At 47.7% G+C, this 23929-nt stretch overlaps 2 protein-coding genes across 4 annotated transcripts in view; one reads left to right on the plus strand and one right to left on the minus strand.

Annotated features, from left to right (window-relative positions):
* Positions 1–4453, plus strand: part of SMC6 (structural maintenance of chromosomes 6) — a 76977-nt gene extending 72524 nt beyond the window's left edge. For both annotated transcript variants that reach the window (XM_080813222.1, XM_080813223.1), the window contains 2 exons: positions 1981–2078; positions 2846–4453. In XM_080813222.1, the coding sequence (XP_080669348.1) occupies positions 1981–2078; positions 2846–2960 (213 nt within the window). In that variant the 3' untranslated portion in view covers positions 2961–4453. The remainder of the gene's footprint in view (positions 1–1980; positions 2079–2845) is intronic.
* Positions 4454–10243: 5790 nt separating this feature from the next.
* Positions 10244–23929, minus strand: part of VSNL1 (visinin like 1) — a 101010-nt gene continuing 87324 nt past the window's right edge. For both annotated transcript variants that reach the window (XM_080814181.1, XM_080814180.1), the window contains exons 3-4: positions 13017–13232; positions 10244–11470 (exon numbers count right to left, since the gene is read on the minus strand). In XM_080814181.1, the coding sequence (XP_080670307.1) occupies positions 11273–11470; positions 13017–13232 (414 nt within the window). In that variant the 3' untranslated portion in view covers positions 10244–11272. The remainder of the gene's footprint in view (positions 11471–13016; positions 13233–23929) is intronic.

Consider the following 23929-nt stretch of genomic DNA (forward strand, 5'->3'; position numbering starts at 1 on the left):
TAAAATGAATCTGATCATGGTCACTTGCTTGTTTAGAACTCTGTGGTGGTGAATTATCTTATCTGGGATGAATGTTTACTTCTTTGGGTAACTGAGATGCTACATGCCCCTACTTCTGTGGCCATCCTAAGCTACTTGTGATTTTCCAAACACTGTGTCTCTGCCTTTTGTGCCCTTCTTTGTGTTTGTCAGAATCCCACTCCTCTTTCCAGACTTGGTTCCGATGTGACCTTTATACAGCCTCTGTGACCACTAGGCAGGATTTAAGAACCTCTCAGAGCTCCCTTGGGACCACCCCACACCAATTCATACTATTATTTTTATATTTTATAATATAAAATGTATTATTATGTAATTTTATATTATATACATTTTACTATTACGTATCTTACACATTTTCATCCTGACGCTACCAACTATGTCTTGATGATACTTCTACCGGCCTGATGCCTAGTCCATCATAAATACTCACAGAGTGCTCATTCATGGACTTTATACCTGTGACTCCTGTATAATCCATCCTTCAGTGTCATTTTTCCCCTGCGATACTGTTGCTGCAATTGGTTAGAAATTCTCTGAGAACTGGTTTCAGAATTAATCCACAAACCACAGAAGAGGACTTGTTCTTACCAGGCGCTCATTTTGTTTGAAATGCCATTTTGCAGTCTTATCACCCATCTTTTATTTGTCAGATTTAATTCCGATAACTTCTTTCTCTTTCAGAAACTTAGAGGTTCTTAATCAGAATGGCATTTTGCCTCACTGGAATTAACTGAGAAAAATGTACCCAAGTTCTGAAAACCAATCAGAAGCAAATGCATATATTTTGGTGGTTTGGCAGCTTTGTTATTAAATGATAGGCCTCCCCAGGGCAATGTTGTGAAAGGACAGCATCTGCTTGTGCCAGCTCTCGTTATTTTTGTTAACTTTAAGTGAGATTGCTTTATAGATATGCCGGAGGGAAGGAATTATGTAATCCAAGCCACTGAGCAGTGTAACCAGGATGCTGGTCTGCCCCCAGAACCATGTGTCCTGAAGCCCGTGCCGTCCTCCACAGACGGTTTCAAACAGACCTTTAAAAATATATGCCTGTAAACACATTTGGTTATGTTTTCAACTTTTCGTTTTCAAGATACTTTGATTTTTTTTCTTTCACTGTTATTTAAACTCAGAAAATGCAAGCCCACAGTTTTAGTTTTCAAAACCTGTTACAATGAAGCATTATTTTTACATACACTGATATGCTATTTAACTTACTTTAAAGATTGAGTCGAGGAACTGGTTTATAAATTTAAATTGGTTCAGGGCGCCTGGGTGGCTCAGTCCGTTAAGCGTCTGCCTTCGGCTCAGGTCATGATCCTAGGGGCCTGGGATCGAGCCCTGAGTCTGGCTCCCTGCACAGCTCCCTCTGCCTGCTGCTCCCGCTGCTTGTGCTTGTGCGCTCGCTCATGCTCTCTCTCTCTCTCTCTGTCAAATAAACAAATGAAATCTTTAAATAAGTAAATAAATAGGTTCACATTGTACGCATTGTAGAAAGTGATGGGGTAGGGACAGAGGTTTTAAAACATCCTAATCATTGAGGGGAATTTTGAGAGAATTTAGTAAGTTTATAGCTGTCACTTGATATTGTTCTCCTGAGGGATTAATTACTATTACTGTACACATCAGATTCATTCTCTAACATTTCGTTTTGTCTTTGGAATATGTGCAGGTTATTTTAGTTGCTAAGTGTATTTGAGGGAGGGAGCTGTATTTACAAATAAACTTGACTGTAGAAATTACAGTACTGGAAGACACGTACATTCAGTTCTTTTCCCCTAATAGTTCTGGATGTTATCTTTCCCTGTATGGATAGTTTGGCATCACACATAAGGTAGTAGCCGATCCTGGACAAAAGCGTGGGGGTTTTGTTGAGCAGCGAGCAGAACGCTGCTTTTGCAGGAACATGACTGATGCGGCGAACCTAACTTTGTTCTTCAGGACATGGTCAACCGGAGGATTGCAATGGACATGATCCTCAAGATGGCGGATTCCCAGCGTTTCAGACAGTTCATCTTGCTCACCCCTCAGAGCATGAGGTAACTTCCGAAAATTGTTCTGTGAATATATAAATCGAGTATATAAAAGGAAGAAATAAATCTCTTGTAATCTCAAGTTTTTAAAGGCAAATACATAAAATAATAAAAAGAAAAATCAGTTCCAATGTCAGGAGATTTAAGATAATTTTTCCTTTTTAAATATTTAAAATTTTGTTTGTGTTATCTCCCTTCCATAACAGAAGCAAGTTGATGTGAATATGATTATTGAATTGTTACTATTTCTATTTTGACTCTGTTCCTTTGTGGTTATCATGACCAACTAATAAAGTAATTTTGGTAATTCTGTTTAGACTAAAGACACAATTCATAATTTCCCTAGTCTTGGCTCTTCTCCTGGTGACTTACCGCTACTAGTCTTTCTAACTAAAGAACTCTGTTCTGTAGTCAGTCAGCAGGGGTTGTGGACATACAAGGTGTCAGGCATTGTGTCACTGCCTCTAATGTGGTCACTTGACCCCATGGGGATTGAAATTTATGAAGTTAATGATTGAGAATAGTCAGGTAACTGCGTCCTGGCTAGACAAGAATAAGAATTAGAAATAGCTGGGATATAAATCTCTTCTTCTTTTTCTTCTAAACTGAAAGCCCACAGCACTTAGCAGGAAGTTAATTTTTCAAAATGAAAACAAATTATTTCTTTATTGCAAATTATGTTTCTCCTAGAACTCCAGATAGTCAGCAGTAGAATTTTTTTAATGTGAAAAAATTTTCCTAGTAATCTGAGTAATTAATTTTGCTTCCTCTAGTTCACTTCCATCAAGTAAACTGATTAGAATCCTTCGAATGTCTGACCCTGAAAGAGGACAAACTACATTGCCCTTCCGACCTGTGGGTCAAGAGGAAGAAGACGACCGAAGTTGATCTGTAACTTCCTGTGCCCTGTGCCATGTCCTCATGTGGAAGGATTTGTAAAGGGAAACATATTCAGGAGTCTTTGATGAAATAAAATGAAACTGGAGATAATCTGAAATAAAAGAAACTCCTTTATATATCTGGCCCCAATAAAATATGTAAATAATTCTAGAAAGGCTACTACAACAAGCAATTTAAAATTTCTGTTACTTTACTTTGAGGAAATTAATTTCATAGTACTGGTTTTAAATCTTTTTTTAAGTTTGTTTTTTTTTTAACCATCTACTTTTATAGATTGCTTTTCAGAAGTAAAATTTTGTACATATGTACATGTACATATCTGTTTAGTTTGGGTTCATTTCTATGGTATTTTGTAAGAATTACAATAAAAGTTTGAGCACCTGTTATATTTAGTTTTGTTTTCCAGAATATCACATTCTCATTGCAGGTGTGGGGGTACACAGGCGGTCGTGGACAGGGACCAGTTTGCAGTGGATTTATTGTCTCTTTTGCTTATTAATTATGAGGGACCCGCTCAGGACTATAAAACATAGCTCAGAATTCCTGCACAGGTCATTTCGTATCATTAGAGATACAACTATGGATTTGGGCCGTGCTTTTAATGATCACATTTCATTCAAATTTCGGATGCTGTCTCTATGGCACTCGGAAGGAGTACCAGAGCGCCAGCACTCTGACCCGGAGCCTTTCTCGGTCCTTTAACTCTCGTCCACCCAACTAAGCGTCTAACCCATGTCACAGTGGGATTGTGACACAGCACCACACCCTGACCTGCTTGCCCAGTTTCAAACCCCTCTGTTCATGGGCCAGCACTCTTGGCTCAGCTCGGGCTCAGCTGAGACGCTGTGGAGAAGGGCTGGGAAAATTGCCCCCCCCCCCCAAGCGGGAAAGCAGCGCAGAGCCAGAGGCCAGCGTGTTGATGGTGAGCTGACATCCCTATCATTAAAGACACATCCTGATTTTAGAGTTGAGTGTGCTTCTTAAAATGATAAAATACAGCATATTGTAGGAAATGGTATTTATTGACTTTTTTTTTTTTAAAGAAGGCATGAATAAAATCCCACCTATTTTCTCTTTGATACTAGGGTAAGTGCTAAATTTTTAAAAGACAGACTTGGCTATCCAAGAAGCATTCCCTGTATTGCTAGCAATAAATATTTATGTAATTGAAAAGGAAGCATTTTAAGAAAAAAAAGCAGTATTGTAAAAGCAGCAGCACTTCTATTGTTACTAAGAAAAACCGGTTTTTGTTTTTTATTTTAGTAGGCGGGGGGAATCTGATTAACCTTAAAGTGAGATCAGTTGGCAAATGAAAAGCCCCCAAATCTGTGCTTTTCCTAATTAAAAATTTACAGAAAGAGATAATGTATGCTGAAAGTTAATAAACACCTCCCATACCAATGTGAAGTCTGACCTTGTAAAAAGTATGTTTATAACTAGTTTGTATCAAAACTATATTTTAGCATACATGTGCTTTTTTCAAATAAAAAATGAAATAGAATATACCAAATGCATATTAGCTAAGTAATTTTAGTGTCTGAATCTTTGTAATAGTTTTTGAACATTACAGTTCTGAATACAGAATGGAAAATAACAATCCTCAGGTATCCGAACACCTTTTGTGAAGAGTTGAAGATGATTCATTGCTTTAGCCTCACAAAGTTTTGGTTTCAACTATCATAAGTGAAAATATCTTCAACTGATGTTCTAATTAATAATAACACTAATTAGAGTAAAAGAAGAAAAAGGTTTTTTTTGTTTTTTTTTTTAAATATGTGCAACTTCTAGAAATAAAAATTTCTGTGACTTCACGACATCATGCAGAGGGTTCCCCGGCCCCTGGTTTAGTCAGGACTGAGCTGAGTGATGAGATCCCAGGAAACAAGGGAACACCTGTTCCCTTGGCCTCTTCAGTCCTACCTTCCCAAATCTGTGGGGTGGACATGATTGAGATCGTTCTCAAAATGACAAATGTGATGAGTTGTAGTAAACCAAGATAGAAATAGAGTTACTCAAACCGATAACACTAAAGATTCAGGCACTGCCTTCTTTTTTCCTAAGTATTTTCACTTCTCTCCATCCCATCCTCAAGTGCTGCTTCCCGCCGCCTGCCCCGCCTTCCCCACTTCACCTCACTTGTCTTCAAGATGTCAAGAAACCAGAATGCTTCAATTCTGAGTGAGTAACTGTTTGGGACTAAGCTGGATCAGAAGTGTCGCCAGCTGTGCTGAAGACCCAAGTGATCCAGATTTCCCGTGAATTAGTCCGGGTTATCGGCTAATTCACAGACGAGTCTGTGACGAGCCGGTTAGATTTAGGACTGTTTTATATACATCAACAAAGATGCCTATACTTTGACCAACTCAGATTTTCCAGAGAATTGGTTTGAAATTTAGAGTTCTAAAAGTTTAAACAGTAACTACGTCATGACTTGAACTAAGTGACTGTGGACGGAAAGATACATCAAAATATTATTTAATAGGAACAGCTTTTGTTCTTTAGAGAGTGGTAAAGTTATGTGGATATAAGTTAGCTATTTCTTTGAGTCAGCAAATGAAGTTTTCTCCATTATTTATAATGTTGACACCTAACCTATTGCATTTTGGCTAAGGCATCTGGATAGATTCCACAGAAACTAATAGGGCCTGAGAATATTCATTGATCAGCAAGCTTAAGAAAGCTGTTGTTGCCTGACTTTCTCAAGTACAGGAATGTAGATAATTAATTCATTCCAAAATGATGACATTCCTGCCATGTGCGTGCTTGCAACAATTTAAAGGGGGAATACCACTGTGAGTAATACCAAATCTGCCCTCGGGGACCTCAAATTCTAGTTCAGGGAAGCATCTACTGTCTATAATTCCCGAGAACAGTAATTGCTTTGTGTGATAAAGCAGGGTGAGGAGTTGAGTGGAGGGGGTGGTGTCTCAGTAGTGTCAAGGGAAGACTTTGCAGAGGGGAATATCTAAGCAGAGCTGAAATGAGGGTGAGAACGAGCTGTGGGAAGACCTGGGCAAGGGTTCCACGCAGAGGACACGAGGGCGGAGGCCGTAAGTGAGAATGGACTTCATGTCCAGGGGTCGTGAGGCCCATGTTGGCAGAGCTCAGCGAGTAGAGGGGATGAGGTGCAGAGTCAGGCAGAAGGAAGCAGAATCATTCGACATCTAGCAAGTTTTCAGACCTGGTCTAGTCAACATACTCGAATAATCTCTGGCTGCTGTGAGACTAGGTTAGGTTTGGAGTCTGGCCAACGAGAGCAAGCTTTGGCAGTGGTCCAGGTAAGAGGTCATGGTGACTTGGGCCAAAGTAAAGGAGGTAGAAGTGTTCAAGTGGAAAATGAGGCAGTGGGATTTGCTGGGAATACTACGGAGGGAGGAGGGAGGAGAAATCAAGGGTAATTGGTCTGGGGCCCAGAAAGTGTAAGAATGAGTGTGCCGTTCCCAGGGAAGATGCGGAGGTGGGAGCAAGGGCATTGGTACTTGCTGAGTAATGTCACACTGGCGAGTGTAAGAATGGAAAGCAATAACATGACTTGAAGAGTCTGGAAATTATATTTCGCCAGCAAGATGCTGGGGAAAACCCGAAATGTGTGCCCAAAATATTGGAGAAGCTTAATTGCTTACAAGAAAGGACCTCGGGAAAAAAAAAAAAAAAATGGGGCACCTGGATGGCTCAGTGGGTTAAGCCTCTGCCTTCGGCTCAGGTCATGATCCCAGGGTCCTGGGATCGAGCCCCCCACGGGGCTCTCTGCTCAGCAGGGACCCTGCTTCCTCCTTTCTCTCTGCCTGCCTCTCTGCCTACTTGTGACCTCTGTCTGTCAAATAAATAAATAAAATCTTTTTTAAAAAAGGACCTCAGGGAACCCATATTATTTTACTTAGAGCTCTCTAACTATCCGCTTCTTGCTACTCCCCTACCCACCCTTTGCCTTTAGGGTCTCTGAAGACATCTGTTTCAGCGTGTGTTTTACCTGTTGACATGCGTTCCGGCCAAGTGGAGGAAATGAGCATCTGGCCTCTTTAGGAAAGAAGTCCGCGACGTTCATCCGGAGACTCCTGAATGAGTTACAGGAAGTACGAAGTCTTTCAACAATTGGATTCCCTTGTAAAAAGCAAGATTGGAATCTAACTCCCTTGAATACGGGCGGGTCTGTGACGGTCTTGTCATCAGCAAAATGCTGCGGAAGCCGCGGAAGCGAGACGTCCCGACTTCCGAGGTCCGGTCAGAAAAATCGATGAGACCCCCAACCCCTTTGCCGGAGGACTCGTGCCGGAGTCTGAACCACCGGGAACGTTGTGAGCGCCGGGGCGCCCGGGTGGCTCAGCCGGCTGCGGGTCTGCCTTCCGCTCGGGTTGTGATGCCAGTGTCCTGGGGTCCGCGAGCCCCGTGTAGGGCTTTCTGTTCAGCGGGGGGCCTGCTTCTCCCTCTCCCTCTACCTGCTGCTACCCCTGCTTGTGCACACACACTCTTCCTCCCTCTGTCAAATAAATAAATCTTAAAAAAAAAAAAAAAAAAAAGTCGTGTGTGCTGAGGCCACCATCCTGTGAAGAAGCACAAACTAGCCCCGGGGGGGAGGAGGCCTGAGACCACAGGAAGAAAGAGGCCGGCCAGACCCCGGCTGCTCCAGACCCAGAGCCGGAATCACCCCCGCGAACCTCTCACAAACTCCTGACCCTCAGACACCAGGGAAGTAACAAAATGACTGTTTCTGTTTGTAGCCACGACGTTTTGGGGAGCAGTTATTGTGGCGCACTAGTAACTGAACCGCGCCCATTACTATACCACCCACCCCTAGAAACGATGCTGATGTGACGGTTCCTTTCCTTTTACGCGGCTTTGGTGTTCTTCCTGTGAGAATGAGTTTTTCATTTGTATTTATTATACTGTGCATAAGATTTTGTTTCTATTTTCCCCATTCGGCATTTAAGAGAGCTTTGTCTGGGGCACTGGGTGTGGCTCAGTCAGTTAACTGTCTGCCTTCGGCTCAGGTCATGATCTCAGGGTCCTGGGGTCAAGTCCCGCGTAGGGCTCCCTGCTCGGCAGGGAGTCTGCTTCTCCCTCTCCCTCTGGCCCTCCCCTCTCCCAAGCTCTCTCTCTCTATCTCGCTCCCTCTCTCAAATAAATAAATAAAATCTTTTAAAAAATAAAAAGTTACGTCCATGTTGCTGTGTGTGCGTCCGTCTCTTGCCTCCAGCCAGCATGTGGTACACGTAAGGTGCACTGACCACATTGTACTTACCTAGTCCTCTAGTAGTGGACCAACAGATTGCCTGCAGTTCCCGCAAAGAGCTGTCACAGACATCTTGGGACACATCCTCTCATGACCCTCTGGGAGAGCCTCTTGGGGCAGTATACCCAGAAGTGGGAGTGCCACCTCTCAGGGCACGTGCCCCCTTATTCCAGCCAAGTGCCTGGACAGCTCACCAGCCTCCCGGTACCCGTCTATACTACCAGTGCCGTGCTCACCTGCTGGCCCAATCTCCACATTTTATTTATGAAAAGAACTAGTGGGGGGGAGCACTGGGTGGCTCAGTTGGTTGAGCGTCCAACTCTTGGTTTCAGCTTAGGTTGGGATCTCCTGGGTTGTGGGAAATAGCCCTTCTCGGGCTCCATGCTCAACGGGGAGTCTGCTTGAAGATTCTCTCTCCCCCTGTCCCTTACCCCACTCGTGTGCATTCTCTCTCTCTCTCTTTCTCTGAAATAAATAAAATCCATCTTTAAAAAAAAAAAAAAAGGAAGAAAGAAGAACTAGTCAGTCTGTTGGATCCATAATTGCCCTCAATACTCACTCACTTCATTGAGGTCTTACTTCAAATATCATCTAACCACTCTATCACAAATCGCCACCGCTACATCCCATCACTCCCCATCCTTCTGAGCTTGTGGTTCTTCATTGTTCTCACAGGTGGTCGTGTGTGTGTGTGTGTGTGTGTGTGTGTGGTGTTTGGTTATTGTCTGTCTTCCCCATAAGGACAGTGTTGGGTGCCCAGTAGGTGACCAGTGAAGATCTGCTATGAACGCAGTGTCAGAGTCTGACTTAACTGAGTACCACTCCCAGGAGCCTCCCTAGCTCCTCACCTCCCCGCCCCCCACCTCACTTAGGGGCAGGAAACATCCGGAGGCCCCGAAGCTCTCCCTTCTTTCCCTGCCCCCACGTTGGACTCACCAAGCACAGGGGGAAGGACATTCTAGTACCCTTGGGACAGTTCCATCAGTGATTCAGGTACCGTCGGTGTCCTGAGTGTTTGTGGGGAGATGTGCTTGCTCACAGCTTCTTGTTGAGTGGATGCACGGAATCATTAGGCCCTGGGCTCTGGTCTTAGTTAATGATCCTAAGACAGATGAAGAGTATTGAGGAAAAAAAAAAGCACTCAATAAAAAGTGAGTAATATAGCACTGCCCTGTCTGATGCTATAACTATTGGCTACGTGTGACAGGTTAAATTTAAATTAATTATCATTTATTATTTTTTAGGGGGTGGGGAAGAGGCAGAGGAAGAGGGGGAGAGAGGATCTTAAGCAGACTCCCTGCTAAGTGCAGAGCCCAACATGGGGCTCATTGTCATGACCCTGAGATCATGACCTGAGCCGTAATCTAGAGTCGGACGTTTAACTGACCAAGACACCCAGGAGCCTTACATTTTAATTAGTTAAAATGAAAAATTCAGTTCCTCAGTCACACTAGCCATATTGAAATGTTCGGTAGCTACACATAGCTAGTGCAGACATACACCTTTCCATCATCATAGAAAGTTCTGTTGCATAGCACTGTAGAAAAAACCTGAGCTGCTCCAGACGTGTTCTGAACATACCAACCTGTCCTTGGACTTCTTGAGGGAATCTTTTCTGCCTGCCTTCCTCAGGCTTAAAAGGGTCAGAATTTTGTCCGATAATTAAAAATAACAATTAGCAGGATGCCCGGGTGGCTCAGTCAGTTAAGTGTCCAACTCTTGGTTTCGGCTCAGGTCGTGATCTCAGGGTTATGAGATCGATCCCCACGTTGGGCTCAGGACTCGGCATGGAGTCTGCTTCAGATTCTCTCTCTCCCTCTGCCCCTCCCCCACTCTCTCTAAAAAAAAAGAAAATAAAATAAAATAACTAGTATACTTTTGACTTGGAAAGACAGAAGTGTTCTTTCCCACAGGTGCTTTGGGAGGACGCATCTCAGCTGGCGGCATGTCCTCCACAGCCCCTGAAGAAGGTGACGTGTCTCTAGCACCCAGGCACTTCGAGATGAAACTGAATTTTATACGATGAGCATTTTTTGAGAACAAACAAGTTTTATGTTTTATTGAAACTTTACATACCACGTTAATTGTCCCTCTTTTGAGGGCCAGGATGAAGAGTTGGAAAGCTGTTTTTTTTTTTTTTCCCCTTTTGTGGTTCTTAATTCCCTGAATTCCAAAGATGTGTAATTCAAGGTAAATTTGGTAAGTCATTGCTAGCTGACCCTTGATAATTATGAATATCCCTTTCAGGTTTAGAATTATGAAATAAGAATTGAAGGAAAAAGTCAAATGTTATAAATTTATTTGGGACATCTATTGCCACCTCTTTGGAAGCCTTTGAAAATCCAAGCAGAAATCAATACACTTCCAGCTTTTTTTTTTTTTTTTACTTTCGATAAATAATATCTTTGTGTATATGTATATAGAGATAGATATACTTAATTAATGAGTCAGTTAGCAGGATTTTTAAGTTTTATACTGCATTAATTCCAACATAGCTCTTTCCAGATTGATAGAATGCAAATGAGGTAAGAATTAAGGCAAACCTAAAAGGCATGCAAATGTAGCACATTTATGTTCACTGGTAACACAGGCTCTTGAGTGTGGACCACCCAGAGGAGCTGAGGCCCCGCCATGGGCCTGTCCAGTACTATTTTACAGGAGAATGGAGACACAGCCTATATTAAGTTACATTACCATGGGGGGCTCAGTGCTACTAACATGTAATCAAGGAGACACGAGCATTAGCAAAACATGAACAAGAAACCATAGAACTCTTTGCAGCACATTTCTGCCCAGGCTTGAGGGGAGAAGGGGTTTTAGGAAATGATGTTACACATATCACATTTGTGGCAGGTTGTTTTATAATATATGCTTTTAAAATTCATTAGCAAATGACATTCTCATGCACACAAGTGTTTCAAACACAAGAAGCAAGTCCATTGATAGGTAGTCCAAGCAATATCTGTGTGCGTGTGCGTGTGCGTGTGTGTGTGTGTGTGTGTGTGTGTGTATAGCTGCAGACTGAATGGAACATTGAGACTTCTGTGCAGTCCATAGCATTGATCTCAGCTCATTTCTGAATGTCGCACTGCAGAAGTAATACAATGGAAGGGTCGCTCTTTGCAGCTTCTTTGAATTCATCCAGTGTAATCTGGTCATCTTTGTTCTTATCCATCTTGCTGAAAATCTTGTCTACTCGCTGCTCAGGGGTGAGGCCGTCCTCGTTCATTTTCATCATGATCACGGTGCCTACCATCTTATAGATAGCCTTGGGAAAACCAGAAACAGAGCGTAAAGGTCTCCCACGATCTGATAAAGAATTTAAATTTACTTCAAAGGACTCCGAAATCGTTTTAAATAAGATGGTGAGATGATCAAATATGTGTGAGTCTTGTGACTAATAAGGCATAAAAGAATTTCATCCGACTCCCAAGTTTCTGACTGGAGGGAGTGGGGACAAAAGTGGTAGGAGCAAGAGAAGTTTTAAACATTCTGGGTTTGAAGTACACTGGTCCTTGCGGATTTAGGAAAACAGAAAATGGGGTCCCAACTGTCGTAATGAACTTACAGTTGGCTAAGACAATCAACCAAGGTGGGCCAGTAACATTTAGCCCAGAAAGAAGATAGTGTGGGCAGATCTGTGGATCAGGGACTCTGTTCTTTCGTAAGTTAAAGAATTCGTCTATCCAGTTCAATTAACCATAAATAAGTAATTCTCAACGTGGGAATTTCCTAAATAGAAACAACTTTCTATTGCCCACCTCTACCAAGACCTGCGGGAGAACGTTCCTAGTAGCATTATTAAGAACTGCCAAGGAGTGGAAGCGACACCAGCACTCGCCACCTGGTAGACAGGTGAACAATAAGCCAGATCTGTGCACCTGAATACTATTTTAGGGAAAAAAAAGGAATGAAATACTGATAAATCCTACAATTAAAAAAAAAGCCAGATGGAAAGACCATATATTTATATTATATGGTTGTGTTTATATGATAGGTTCAGAGACACAAATCCCTACAGACAAAGAGTGGAGTCTTCTGAGTCTGTAATAGGAGCTGGCAGGTGGCAGGAGGGGCCTTCCTGGGGGGATGAAAATGTTCCAAAATTGGATTATGGTGATGACTGCATACTTTGGTAAATTTACTAAAAATCATTTAGTTTTACAGTTAAAACGGGTGAGTTTATGGTCTGCAAATTGTAACTCAATAAAGCTTTTTAAGATGCCTGTTAGAGGAGCCAAGATGCCCACCAGGGGAAAGCTGGTTTGAGGAAGAGGGGAACGTCCAGCAGAGCAGAGCTAAGTCAAGGGCAGAAGAACCGAGTCTGCTAATACCCTCTGCGCCCAGCGTCAGGGCCCAGCGGCTTGGATCTGTGACTCTTCCCAGCGCGGAGCTGAGGCAGGGGACGGGGGTCGGGTGAAATCAAGGCCCGGCACGCAACTACCCGGGCTCTAGGCAGGGAAGAAAAGAAGTCGCTGCAGCCTGGGGCCCGCCCCAGCTTCCTCCTGGGGGGTCTGTCTTCTGTGCCCTGCGGCCCTGGTCCTAGCCCGAACCGTCCCGCCCCCGTCCCCAAGTCCAGCCGCACCGCGAGGTCCACCGGAGCCCAGCCGGCCCCGCCCGGCCCCGAGGCTCCCCCCTCCCCGCCCCTGCCACCCAGGTTCCCCCACTATCACCCCCACCCAGCCGTCCTCTCCGCCCACCCAGGCCTCCCACCCTCGTCCCCACCCCTCAACCCCAGCCTCGGGGGTCCTGGCCCCGCCCTGGCCCATGGGCCGGCCCTGCCCCCGGGGTCCCCATCGCCCCCCCCACCCCACCTCTATGATCTCCAGCATCTCCACCCGCGTGATCTTGCCGTCGCCGTCCAGGTCGTACATGTTGAAGGCCCAGTTCAGCTTCTGCTCGAAGCTGCCCCTCGAGGTGATGGACAGGGCGCAGATGAACTCTCGGAAGTCGATGGTGCCGTCGCCGTTCTTGTCGAAGGTTCGGAAGGCGTGCTGGGCGAACTTGGAGGCGTCCCCGTAAGGGAAGAACTGTAAGCAGAAGGCACAGGTTCAGGGGGGGGGGGGAGGTCCCAAACCTCAGGGCCCGGTGGGGTCCGGGAAAGCCTGGGCGGCCTCTGCGCCGTCCTGCGGAGCCGGGCAGCTGGGAAGGCAGGTGTGGCCGGCAGGGCTCCCGCCCGGACAGCGGGTTGGCCGGTGCTCAAGGCCGAGGGCGGGCGTCCATCGGGCTGTTTCCTGTGGAGGAGGCTGGGGCGTGTGGCCTTCGTGTTGGCGGGGCCCTCAAGCCCGCAGCCAGGGTCCCTCATCCGTGGCTTCCCTGCCCCCTCTCCCGCAAGGACGGGGACTGAGGCAGGTAGCCGACTTCCATCCGCAGGCGGGGTGGTGCTGCATGTGTTTCCTCTGCCTCCCTGGGGACCTCTAGGTTCGCTGCCCCGTGGGGCCAGCGCGAGGTTGCCCAGACCTGGTTTCCTCTGCCCCCGGCTCCCCGTGGCCCGCCCACACTCCTCTCCCCGGGTGAGGCTCCAGCGGCTCTCTTCTTTTCTACAAGGACTTTTCTTTTGTAGAACAGACATTTAAAACCCATTAAAAATAGAACATGACTGGGTTTATTTCTGCGAGCTATAAAGAGGTTTCTTTTCAGAGCCAACAGTTGGCCAGAGTGCCGCTGGAGACAAAGAATGGACACAGGAGGAAAAGGAAGAGCGGACCCTGGAGGAGGTAAGACCGCGGAGAATGAGGCGGTGGCTCTGCCTGCGGAGGGGACAGGAGTCTGGGCCCGTCACACACCGCAGGTGTTTCTGACACTGCCCCTCCCGCTGACCCAGAGAAGCTAAAGGACATTCTCTAGGTAGAGGGGAGGAAAGGAACAAGCCCCAAACCCCAAACCAGAAGCAAACACAAACCACGTGCTGTTTTAAGGCAGAGAGGGGATGAACAGGTTTCTGCAAGAATCCATCGGGCAAATACAAAGACCAAAGCAGGTGTCTGAGGATGTGACGGGTATCCCTGCTCCTTCCCAGGTTTTGTCCCTGGTTGCTGGCACAGGCAGACCAGCCTCCCTACAGTGGGACTGCTTCGTGCCCACCTGGGGCTCGCTCCCTCTGGGGGCCCTCAGCGCACGTTTCTCTCTGTGCCTCCTGCCCTGGGCCTTGCTGCCCACACCTCCCATACTTACAAGCACCTTGGAAGGTGGAACATTTCCATGCAGAAATGAAATGGGTGGGGCGCCTGGGTGGCTCAGTGGGTTAAAGGCTCTGTCTTTGGCTCAGGTCATGATCCCAGGGTCCTGGGATCGAGCCCCACATCGGGCTCTCTGCTCAGCAGGGAACCTGCTTCCCTTCCTCTCTCTCTGCCTACTTGTGATCTCTATCAAATAAATAAATAAAATCTTAAAAAAAAAAAAAGAAATGAAATGGGTATTTCCACCTGCGGATCCCATAGTGGGAGCCAGAGAAGGGACAAGCCGTGCAGTGGGAGGAGCGGACCGAGGTCCGCATCTCAGTAGCACCCACTTCTGGACCCCAAGATCTGTCGTGCTTACTATTGCTGGGTAAAAAAATCCCGCCAAAACGGAGTGGCTTGAGACAACAATTATTTCACTAATCTCAGAAAAGAAGGATTTGACAACCACTTCTCTTTTAATCGAACGACATTTTTCTGAGGCTATGGAGGACAAGTTTCTCCTTTGTTCTCTCATCCCCTGAACATGTTAACGTTCCTACCCTTCAAGACTACGGGATTGGTTTCAAGGGGGAACTTTAGGAGGGAAAGGCTCCCGTCCTCTTCTTCCGGCTCAGCCTGTTTCCCCATCCCACCCTGTAATGCCATTAGAACCGTGGGTACCTGAGGACAGGCTACCAGGCGCTGAGTTTTGAACTGCACAGTTTTGACCTTGACTGAAGAGTTTCTGAAGAGGTAAGTTTGATTCACATGTGCCCTGAACGTTTTTAAACTTAAGCTACTTCTGACACCAAACGTGTGGGGTTTGTTTTGGTTGGGTTTGGTTTTTGATTATTCCTTCCTAACAACTCCCATTTTCTGGACATCAACCTGGTCCAACTGAATTCAGTCCCATTGTGACTCTAACTGGGGGGAGTCCATGCAGACCCCTACAGGTAAAGGGCTCAGTCCCACAAGACTGCCCCCCAGTTCAGATGCCAGTGGCCAGTCCCAGATATTTCTGATAGATCTGCTAGAAAGTCGGGGGACCCACAAGGCCCTCCTTCAGTAATTTGCTAGAACAACTCACAGAATTAAGGAAGACAATTTACTTACTATTACTGGTTTATTTCAAAGGACATAACTCAAGAACAGCCTATTGGAAAAGACGGATAGGGCGGGGTGCAGGGGAAGGTGCAGGGAGGGTGCACAGAGCCCTCTCTGGGCTCACCACCCTAACAGCACCTCAGTGTGCCCCCAACTGGGGAGCTCCTCAAACATGTAGTTGAAGGCTTTGATCAGAAGCCTCATTACTTACCCATGGTTGATTAAATCACTGGCTAATGATGATTTAATTCCATCTCCAGCCCTTCTCCACTCCCCAGAGGCCGGGGGAGGGGGTGGAGCTCCAAGTTCCAGTCCTCTAACCATGCCTCCATCTATCTTCTGACCAGCTCCCCATCCCGAAGCTACCAAAGGGCCCCCAGTCACTGGACATCTCATTAGCATACAAAAGGCAAAGTTATCTTTCCAGAAAGTCCAAGTGTCTTAGAAGCTCCGGTGTCAGGAACTGGGAGCTGAGACCAAGTATTTATTTCTTACTGTATCACCACATCACAAGTGCCTTGTGCACGAATGTCCTTCACCCCTTTCTCCTCTCTGCGGATGTGGCCATCTGCCCTGTGGTCAGGAGTCTTGGGCAGAGCTGGTCCCAGTGAAATGGCCTCTGAGCACAGCACAGTGAGCGCTCGGCAGCTCCCCATCTCTCAGTGCTGTGTGTCCACCAAGCTTGCTATATACAGTGACTTGAGACCACTGGGTGTTTTTCTCCATCTGGGTGGGTTTCTGGCTGTGAAATGCTTTAACTATTTTATTTCTCATAGGGAGCTTTAAAGGGAAAGGATTTCAGATAGTTTCATCTAAAAATAGCAGGGAACTTTAGGCCAGTATATTAAAAATTAATGTAGATCTGAAAATTCTTGAGGAAAAAATCGATGGAGCTATAAAAGTTACATGTGCCCTGTAGAAGGGCTATTGACTGACTTTGATAGCCAACATGTTTACCTCAGAAGAACTGAGCGTGTGCTCGGGAGCCCTCACATGTGTGGGGGGGGTGCAATTTGTTCCCTTTAGAAAACTCACCCTGTCATGTTCTGAGAGCTAGGAGTTTTTCTAATCAGGGGAGTGCCCCTTCTTTTGATGAAATGATTCACCTCTGGATGGATCATCACAGAAAAATGAAACTACACTCTTCAGTGTCTTCTGGAAGAAATCAGGGTTTTGAGCTCTTACTCACTTCTGGACTATGATAGTCCCTGAGAAGTCCAAGTATTTTCTGAGTACTGTTGCTTGAAATGTGTTCTGTTTTATTTTTTAAATTCAATGTATGTTGCTTGAATAACTGTATTACATGTAGGTGTGGAAATAATTCTCAGTGGCACTAATAATCTGCAAGTCTATATAATAAATAAAAAAAACTTTGAGGTTGAAAAGTCATATTTATGTGTGTGTATATATAATATATAATACATAATACATAACACACAATATATGATATATAATTCCACTTGTGTCTTAGTCCGTCCCGCCTGTTGTAATGAAGTGTCCCAGGCTGGACGTTTATAAACAAAAGTTTATTTCCACAGTTCTGGAGGATGGAATCCAGGATTCCATCCTGGTATCAGCGGGGGCAGTTTCTGGTGAAGGCCCTCTTTTGGGTTGCACGCTGCTAAATTCTTGCTTTGTCCTCATAGAAAGCGAGGAAACTATGGGGTCTCTTATTCCTTCTTTTCTTTTTCCGGGGGTGGTAGGTCAGACAGAGAGGGGGAGAGAGAATCCTCGGATCTTAAGCAGACTCTGCGCCCAGCACGGAGCCTGACGTGAGGCTGGATCTCACCACCCTGAGATCATGACCTGAACCGAAATCAAGAATTGGACGCTTAACTGACTGAGCCACCCAGGCGCCCCTGTGGGGTCTTTTGTATAAGGGCACTAATCCCATTCATGCGGCCTCCACCTTCACGACCTAACTCCTTGCACAGTCCCATCTCCTAACACCATCACCTTGGGGATTAGGTTTCAACATATGAATTTGGGGAGGGACACAAATATTCAGTCCGGAGCGATTTGTTGGAAAGAAGATACACCTCATTGTGAGAAACTTTAGAAACTATATTAGATGGTTGAATTTAGCCAGTCTTTGATAAATTTCTAGTTTCTATTTTATGTCTGTGTACATACACACTTAGTGTTTCTACTTTAGGTAAAAAATTTTATTATATCAGGGCGCCTGGGTGGCTCAGTGGGTTAAGCCTCTACCTTCGGCTCAGGTCATGATCTCATCATGGTCCTGGGATCGAGCCCCACATCGGGCTCTCTGCTCCGCGGGGAGCCTGCTTCCTCCTCTCTCTCTGCCTGCCTCTCTGCCTACTTGTAATCTCTGTCTGTCAAATAAATAAATACAAATCTTAGAAATTTTTTTTTATTATGTCCAGTATATCTTGCTTTTCCAGTGACAGGAACAAGCCACCTGGGAAGCCGCTGCAGACGGTCAGCTGACCGAATCCAGGAACTAGGCCCTTCTGGCAGAGGTGGCACCTGGGTCCGGTGGCTCTTGGAGGCCACTCCTCTCTGGTTTGGCACCTCGGGGCAGCCTGCCCTCCTGAGGGTGCCCGGGAGAAGTCTCCGTTTCGGAGGGCAGGGTTTGGGGGTGGAGTGGAGTCTGCTGCAGGGGCTGGCTGGCAGAACCCTAGACTCAAGTCTAAGGGTGACAATGGCACCATCAGCCCCAGTTGGACAAAGCATCTCTCAGGTAGAGATGACCAGGCTGGTCCCCCAGGTTCCCGGGTGGGGGATGGTTCACCAGAGGCAGTTCTTTGGGGCTCTCTGGAGTCCCCTTCCTCAGGTCTAGGACTCCCCCTGTGTCGGCCCACAGCCCTTCTGCTCTGATGCTTGGAGCATCAGAGGAGTGGGCGACTGACAGAAGGTGGGGGCAGGAGGGGCCTTCTATCCCTGGCTACTTCCGGCCTGCTGGTGAGACTCTGACCTCAAGAGTCTACACCCTGATCTGTCCCTGCCCTACCGCAGCGACAATCCTTTGCCCCAGCTGTCCTGTGAACTCAGGCTCTCCATGTTGCTGGCCTGCAGTGGGGTGAGCACCCGGCCCACCGAGTGTAGCATGAGACCCACAAAATCTCCCCATTCCTGCTCCCTTCCTGCTGAATGACAAACAGGAGAAGCGTGCATCTGCCTCTTGGAATTCGCCTGCACTGATTTCTGGAAGCTCCTGAGATAGGTTTTCTGGGTCGCACATCTTCTTCTATTGACTCTCCCTCTCGGGAAGCCTGGGAACAAGGACTGCCGTTGTACCGGCCATCACATTGTGGGGAGCTGCTGCAAAAAAGGACTGCATCCTTTACCTGAGGGTGAGGGGGGAGACCAGACCCCTCCCTCGGGCTTTCAGCAGAGCCCAATCAGGTGGGCGCCGCAGAGACAGCAAGGCTGTCTGTCTTCAGAGCTGTGTCGCGGAGAAGCTCTCTGGGCCCCGTCCAGCACCACGGAGAGCGGGCCCAGAGGACCTCTCCTTCTCACTCAGTGATGGCCCTTCCGTGAAGTCCAGTGGGTCAGGACCTCCTCTGCTTCTCTCCCCCGTGACCTCCCCAGTCGACTTTCCTTTGGGAGGATTAAATATAGCTTACCCTCTTCTCTCTCTTCCGCCTCAGCCGGAGGCGGATCGTCTCCCGTGGGATTCTGGCTACAGTCCTCTAATCCCCTCCTGCCTCGGATCTCGTCTGGGTCCAGCACCCAGAGCAGCTCTGACCTTCCCCTAACACGGCTCAGACTGCGCATTTCTCTTACAGAAACACCCAGTGGAATTAAACCTGAACTCCTTCGCTTGCTCTTCGAGAGCTTCCGTATCTGACCCACTACCTGCCTTCGGTACTCGTGTCCTGCTCGGGGCCCAGCTCTCCAGAGGCTCGTGTGAGCAGAGCTGAAGTCTGAGCTTCTCACCCTGCTGCCGTGGCCCTTCGAGAATGCCCCAACCTGCACGTCCGTCTCTCTCATTCCTTTGCTTTCTGCTTCTGTGCCCGACTGTGTTCCCAGGTGCCTCTGCCTTCGATCACAGTCAGTCTGTTCCTGCTGTGTCCCTCCTGGCAGGAGAGTTCTGCGAGGGCAGGGACGGTTTGCTCCCCCTGCACCCCACAGTTATGCTTAGCGTCTCCCGAGGAGGAGCTGCAGGGCTCCAGCGAGTGCGGGGTCTGTGGCCTCCCCCAGCTGTGGATTTGTCCTTGTGTCCCTCTCCCATCTGCGGAATGGAGCTGCTGCATTAACTAAATGCTTTCATGCACCCAGGAGGAAGATGGGTTTCCACAACTCAACAGTGACGAAAACCATGACGCGCGACTCATTAAAATGTCAGCTCTCCCTTTTCCAGAATTCCCTGTCCCCCTTCACTGCTTCACTTTTCTCCAAAAAGCTGATGACCATCCAACATATTTCAATTATTTATTCATCCTCTTTCTTCCTCTATGAGAAATGTAAACTCTGTGAGGGCAGAGAGCTTTGGCGGCTACACTATTTGGTTTCTGACCGAATCTCGACATAGCAAGTGCTCTGGAATGACTTAGCGAATGAACGAGTGAACCAATTTCTTCCTGACACTGTCCTTCTAATAACTGTACCGCACAGTTACTGTTGACTACGCATTCACAGTCTTCTAGAATGCCCAGGACAGCCCAAAGGGATGGTTTGGTTCTCTTTCACTTTGACTTGGTGATAGAGAGGCGGGTTTTTAGGGCAGAGGTTCAGCACCATCTGTCATTCCTATTTCTTAAGGGGATTATTTATTTAATGTCAGTTATTGAACTGTAAATTCCTGGAAGGCAAAGCCTTGTTTGCTCACCGTTGCTTCCACAACACAGAGCACAAGTCTCTGATGGCGGGGCCTAAACATGGTCTTGTTGAGTGAGCACATGAGAGAGACACTTGCGGTGCCAACTTCAGGGTGACGAGGTGATCGAACACTGCTGCTGAAAACAGACCCCACTCATTGGACATGTATCATAATCCAACCAGCTCTGTCCACTAGAACTTCTTGTGATTATAAAGATATTCAATAACCGTCCTGTTCAAAATGGTACCTACTGTAGGTAGGTACCACTGACATAGGTGCTGGGAATAAAATTTTTAAAAGACACCGCATTGAGGACAGTGGGGAAAGTAACCCTTGAAATGTGACTGGCATAACCAGAGAACTGAATGTTGTAATAGTATTTAATTAACCTGCCAATTTAGAAAACCACGTGCACCCACCAGCTTCTGTATGGAGTTCTTTGATCTATGCTACGTCGTTAGTTCTCACGATACCCCCGTCAAGCAGTCATCCTCAGCTCCATTTCACAGACAAGGAAATGTGGACTTGGAAAGGTCCAGCAAACCCTTGAGTTAATTCTCTTCCCACAGTCAGTCTGCCGCAAGGTTATGCAGACGAGCAGTGAGAAACGGGACACTCCTTTTCAGAACACGAACGTACAAAACAGAAGGTAGAAAGTTAGGGACAGATTTTCATCCGTCTCAGCATTTGTTGGAACGCTTTGATGATTATCACACAGCCCTGGAATGGGCTCAGTTCTAGTACTTCTCATGTGTGTTACTTCATTCAGTTCTTATAGCAACACCGGCCACCCTAAACCATGCACTGTGGTCAAGGAAGGGAGCTTGAAATGTCCAGGCATTTGCCCCAGGTTCCTGGCAGAATGTGACAGAGGTAGGATTTGCATACGGATCTGTCTGGTCATTTCTGCTTCATCCCGCTGTTTCTCTTTGTCAAACTGAGGCAATACACCTAAATCCACATTGGAGGAAGTGAATGTATTTGTTATGTTATGTAACTCTTTGCTACCTTCCAAGGTCCGCAGTCTTCGGTGGTGGGCAGTTATCGCCACCTTCTGGCAGTATGTATGTACTACATGAAAATTGCTAAAAGGGATTTTTTTAAAATGACTCATTCATTCTTTAACTGAACGTTTATTGAACAGTTACTATGTGTCAAATGAGTGATGGGGATGATCTTATGAGCTTGAAACTTAAACAGAAATTTTCCGTGTGTTCCTTTCCCTGCACCCTAATCTGATGGCTTCTGTCAATGCATCGTTGTTCATCGTAGCTCAGGAACGGGCTCAGAGACTGAAACTTGCTGGGCTTTCACCTAGATTGTATCCAACTGCACCACCCATCCCTACTCTGAACCATCCAACATGCAAGAGAAAACCCCAGGAGAAGCTTGAGGACTTGGTCTCTCCTCAGGAAGACAATAGGAGACTTTGCACCAATGTACCAGCTTGTTCCAAAGTTACCAGGAGCTTTTCCCTACACTACAGATAGAGGGGCTGAAGCCCTGCGTTTCCGTCTTTTCAATAACCTGTTCCGTTGCGACTTTTTTTTTTTTTTTTTTCCTTCATATGTGGTGAGTGAGCCCCAGACACCTCGTGGTGACTCGGCATGGTGTCACTGGCTTCTGCGAGCCCGGGGCCCCACCCGGCACAGAGGGCTGTTTGGTGGTTTGGTGGCTGTTAAGAAACGGCCTGAAGAGACAGTGCTTCCATCCCCTCACGTAATCCTTCCTCTGCGCCACCCGCTCGCTCCAGCCCTTTGCACTATTTGCTGCCTGTACGTCTCACCCTTCCAGAAGTTGTACCGAGTGCAGAGAAAACATTACAACATTCCCCATGAGGACCTCTCCCTCTCCCCGCAGCCACGGGGGCCTGCCTCAAGTTAATGGAGGCTGCAGGTCTCCTAGAGGTTGCCCCAACCGACCTTCGGGTTGAGGGAGGTTTGCACAGCAGGGCCTTGGCCCACTGTGACAGCTGGTGGGCTAGGTCAAGAGGGGTGACTGCAAGGCCGCTGAGGAGGACAGACTCTCTCCAGTGCTCTGCCCAAGGCCCAGCTCCCGGCTGAGGCTGAGCAGCCCTCAGAACTCAGAATAGATTTGTGCCCATTAGTCTGCCTGAAATAGAGCTCACGATGGGATCAAAGAACCGAAGAGTATTCTTGGATGCTCCATGGCTCACGGGCTTGGAGAAGTCTGCCATCCAATCCCTCACAGAACACCGTCCCTTTAAAAACGTGCTGACTCACGTCAATTCTGTTGACCTTTGTCCTCAAATGTCAAGCCTCCGTTCTTGGGCTAATGAACCCACAAACACAATCCCCTCCCCAAGCATGGCGTCGTCTTCCTCTCCCCCCTACCCCGGCATCCGAAATAGGGCGACTGTACCTCAGGGGTTCTCCGCCCTCACCTCTGCTGGAACTGGCCAGAAGCTTCTAGCCTCCTGCGGATCCCTGGCTCCGTGGCCCCCTCCTCAGGCCCTGTCACTAATGCCGCAGCTCCCGTTTCATGAGTGTCTATCAGCGAGCAAAGCCCGAAGAAGGCCTTTTGTCTGTGCGCCCTCAGCTGGTTCTTCAACAAGCTGACTCGACGGTCCTCACTCTGAGTTCACTCACTGCATAAGGTTAAACCACTCAGGGCAGGGAGCCGCGACAGGCCAGGCAAACAGGCTCTGTCCGAGGACTCCTCACCGGCCGAGTGGGCCCTTCCTCCCCACGCAGTGCTCCTCCCGCCTTGTGCTGTGTTCACAGGAGCCCGGCCTTCCCGTCTCCATTCTCCTCAGCCGGCCTGGGCTGCCGCAGGCCCGTGGGAAGTGGAGCCCCCACCAGGGCCTTCACACAGGTCCACACTCGTCCCGGCCTCCCCAGGGTGGGGATCCCTGGTGGGATGGCTCGGCCCAACAGAGCCACTCCCAGGGCAGGCCGATGGGGGCTGTGGGCCTGGGTCTGTGGCGGGTGCTGCTGTGGAGGGAGGGAGAGGTGCCAGCCAAGCCCGAAGATTTCCATGAAGCCTCCTGGACCTCGGCTTGGTCCCTGAAAGAAAGGACGACCCCCAAGGCTAAGGAGAGGCAGAGGCAGGACGCAAACCCTGTCTGGTGGCTGAATCTGTGAACCCATCTGAGCCTTAGTTTCCTCATCCACCAAATGGGGCAACAGGAATGAATTCCAAGCATGAAGGACTGTTGTGAGATTTACCGGAGATGACAGATGTGGAAGGCACCTGAGGCCGCATGCAGTTGGGACACTGCGTGTTGGAGGCTCCCTCCTCCCTGCCCCCGCCCAAGGCTGCCGTGATGCCTCTCATAGCCCGGACTTACAGCCCCCCAACCGCCTCCCACCCCCGGTGAGCAGGCGGTTTGTGGTGGGCTCTCAGCACACACACCCGGGGCTGCGGGCCAAGCTGGGGCCCCTGAGGATTAACTGGGTACTCGGTTTTAGCCTCAGACTCTTCACACTCGTGCAACCTCACCAGGAATAGGATCCCTGTTTCCTCACGGGCCTACGTTCTCTGTCCCCCACACCCACCCTCAGGGCTCTGCGGTCCCTCCTCCCCATAGCTCCAGAGGGAACCTCTCACGCCCGCTTCTTCGTGTCCACTTCCCGTACCCACCAGTCCCGTCTAACCTTCTCAGAAGGAACAAAATTCTCCCCAGGCCTCCGAGCCTTCCCAGGTGCTGTCCGGT

Source organism: Martes martes (genome assembly GCF_963455335.1).
Source record: "Martes martes genome assembly, chromosome: 9".
NCBI lineage: Eukaryota > Metazoa > Chordata > Mammalia > Carnivora > Mustelidae > Martes > Martes martes.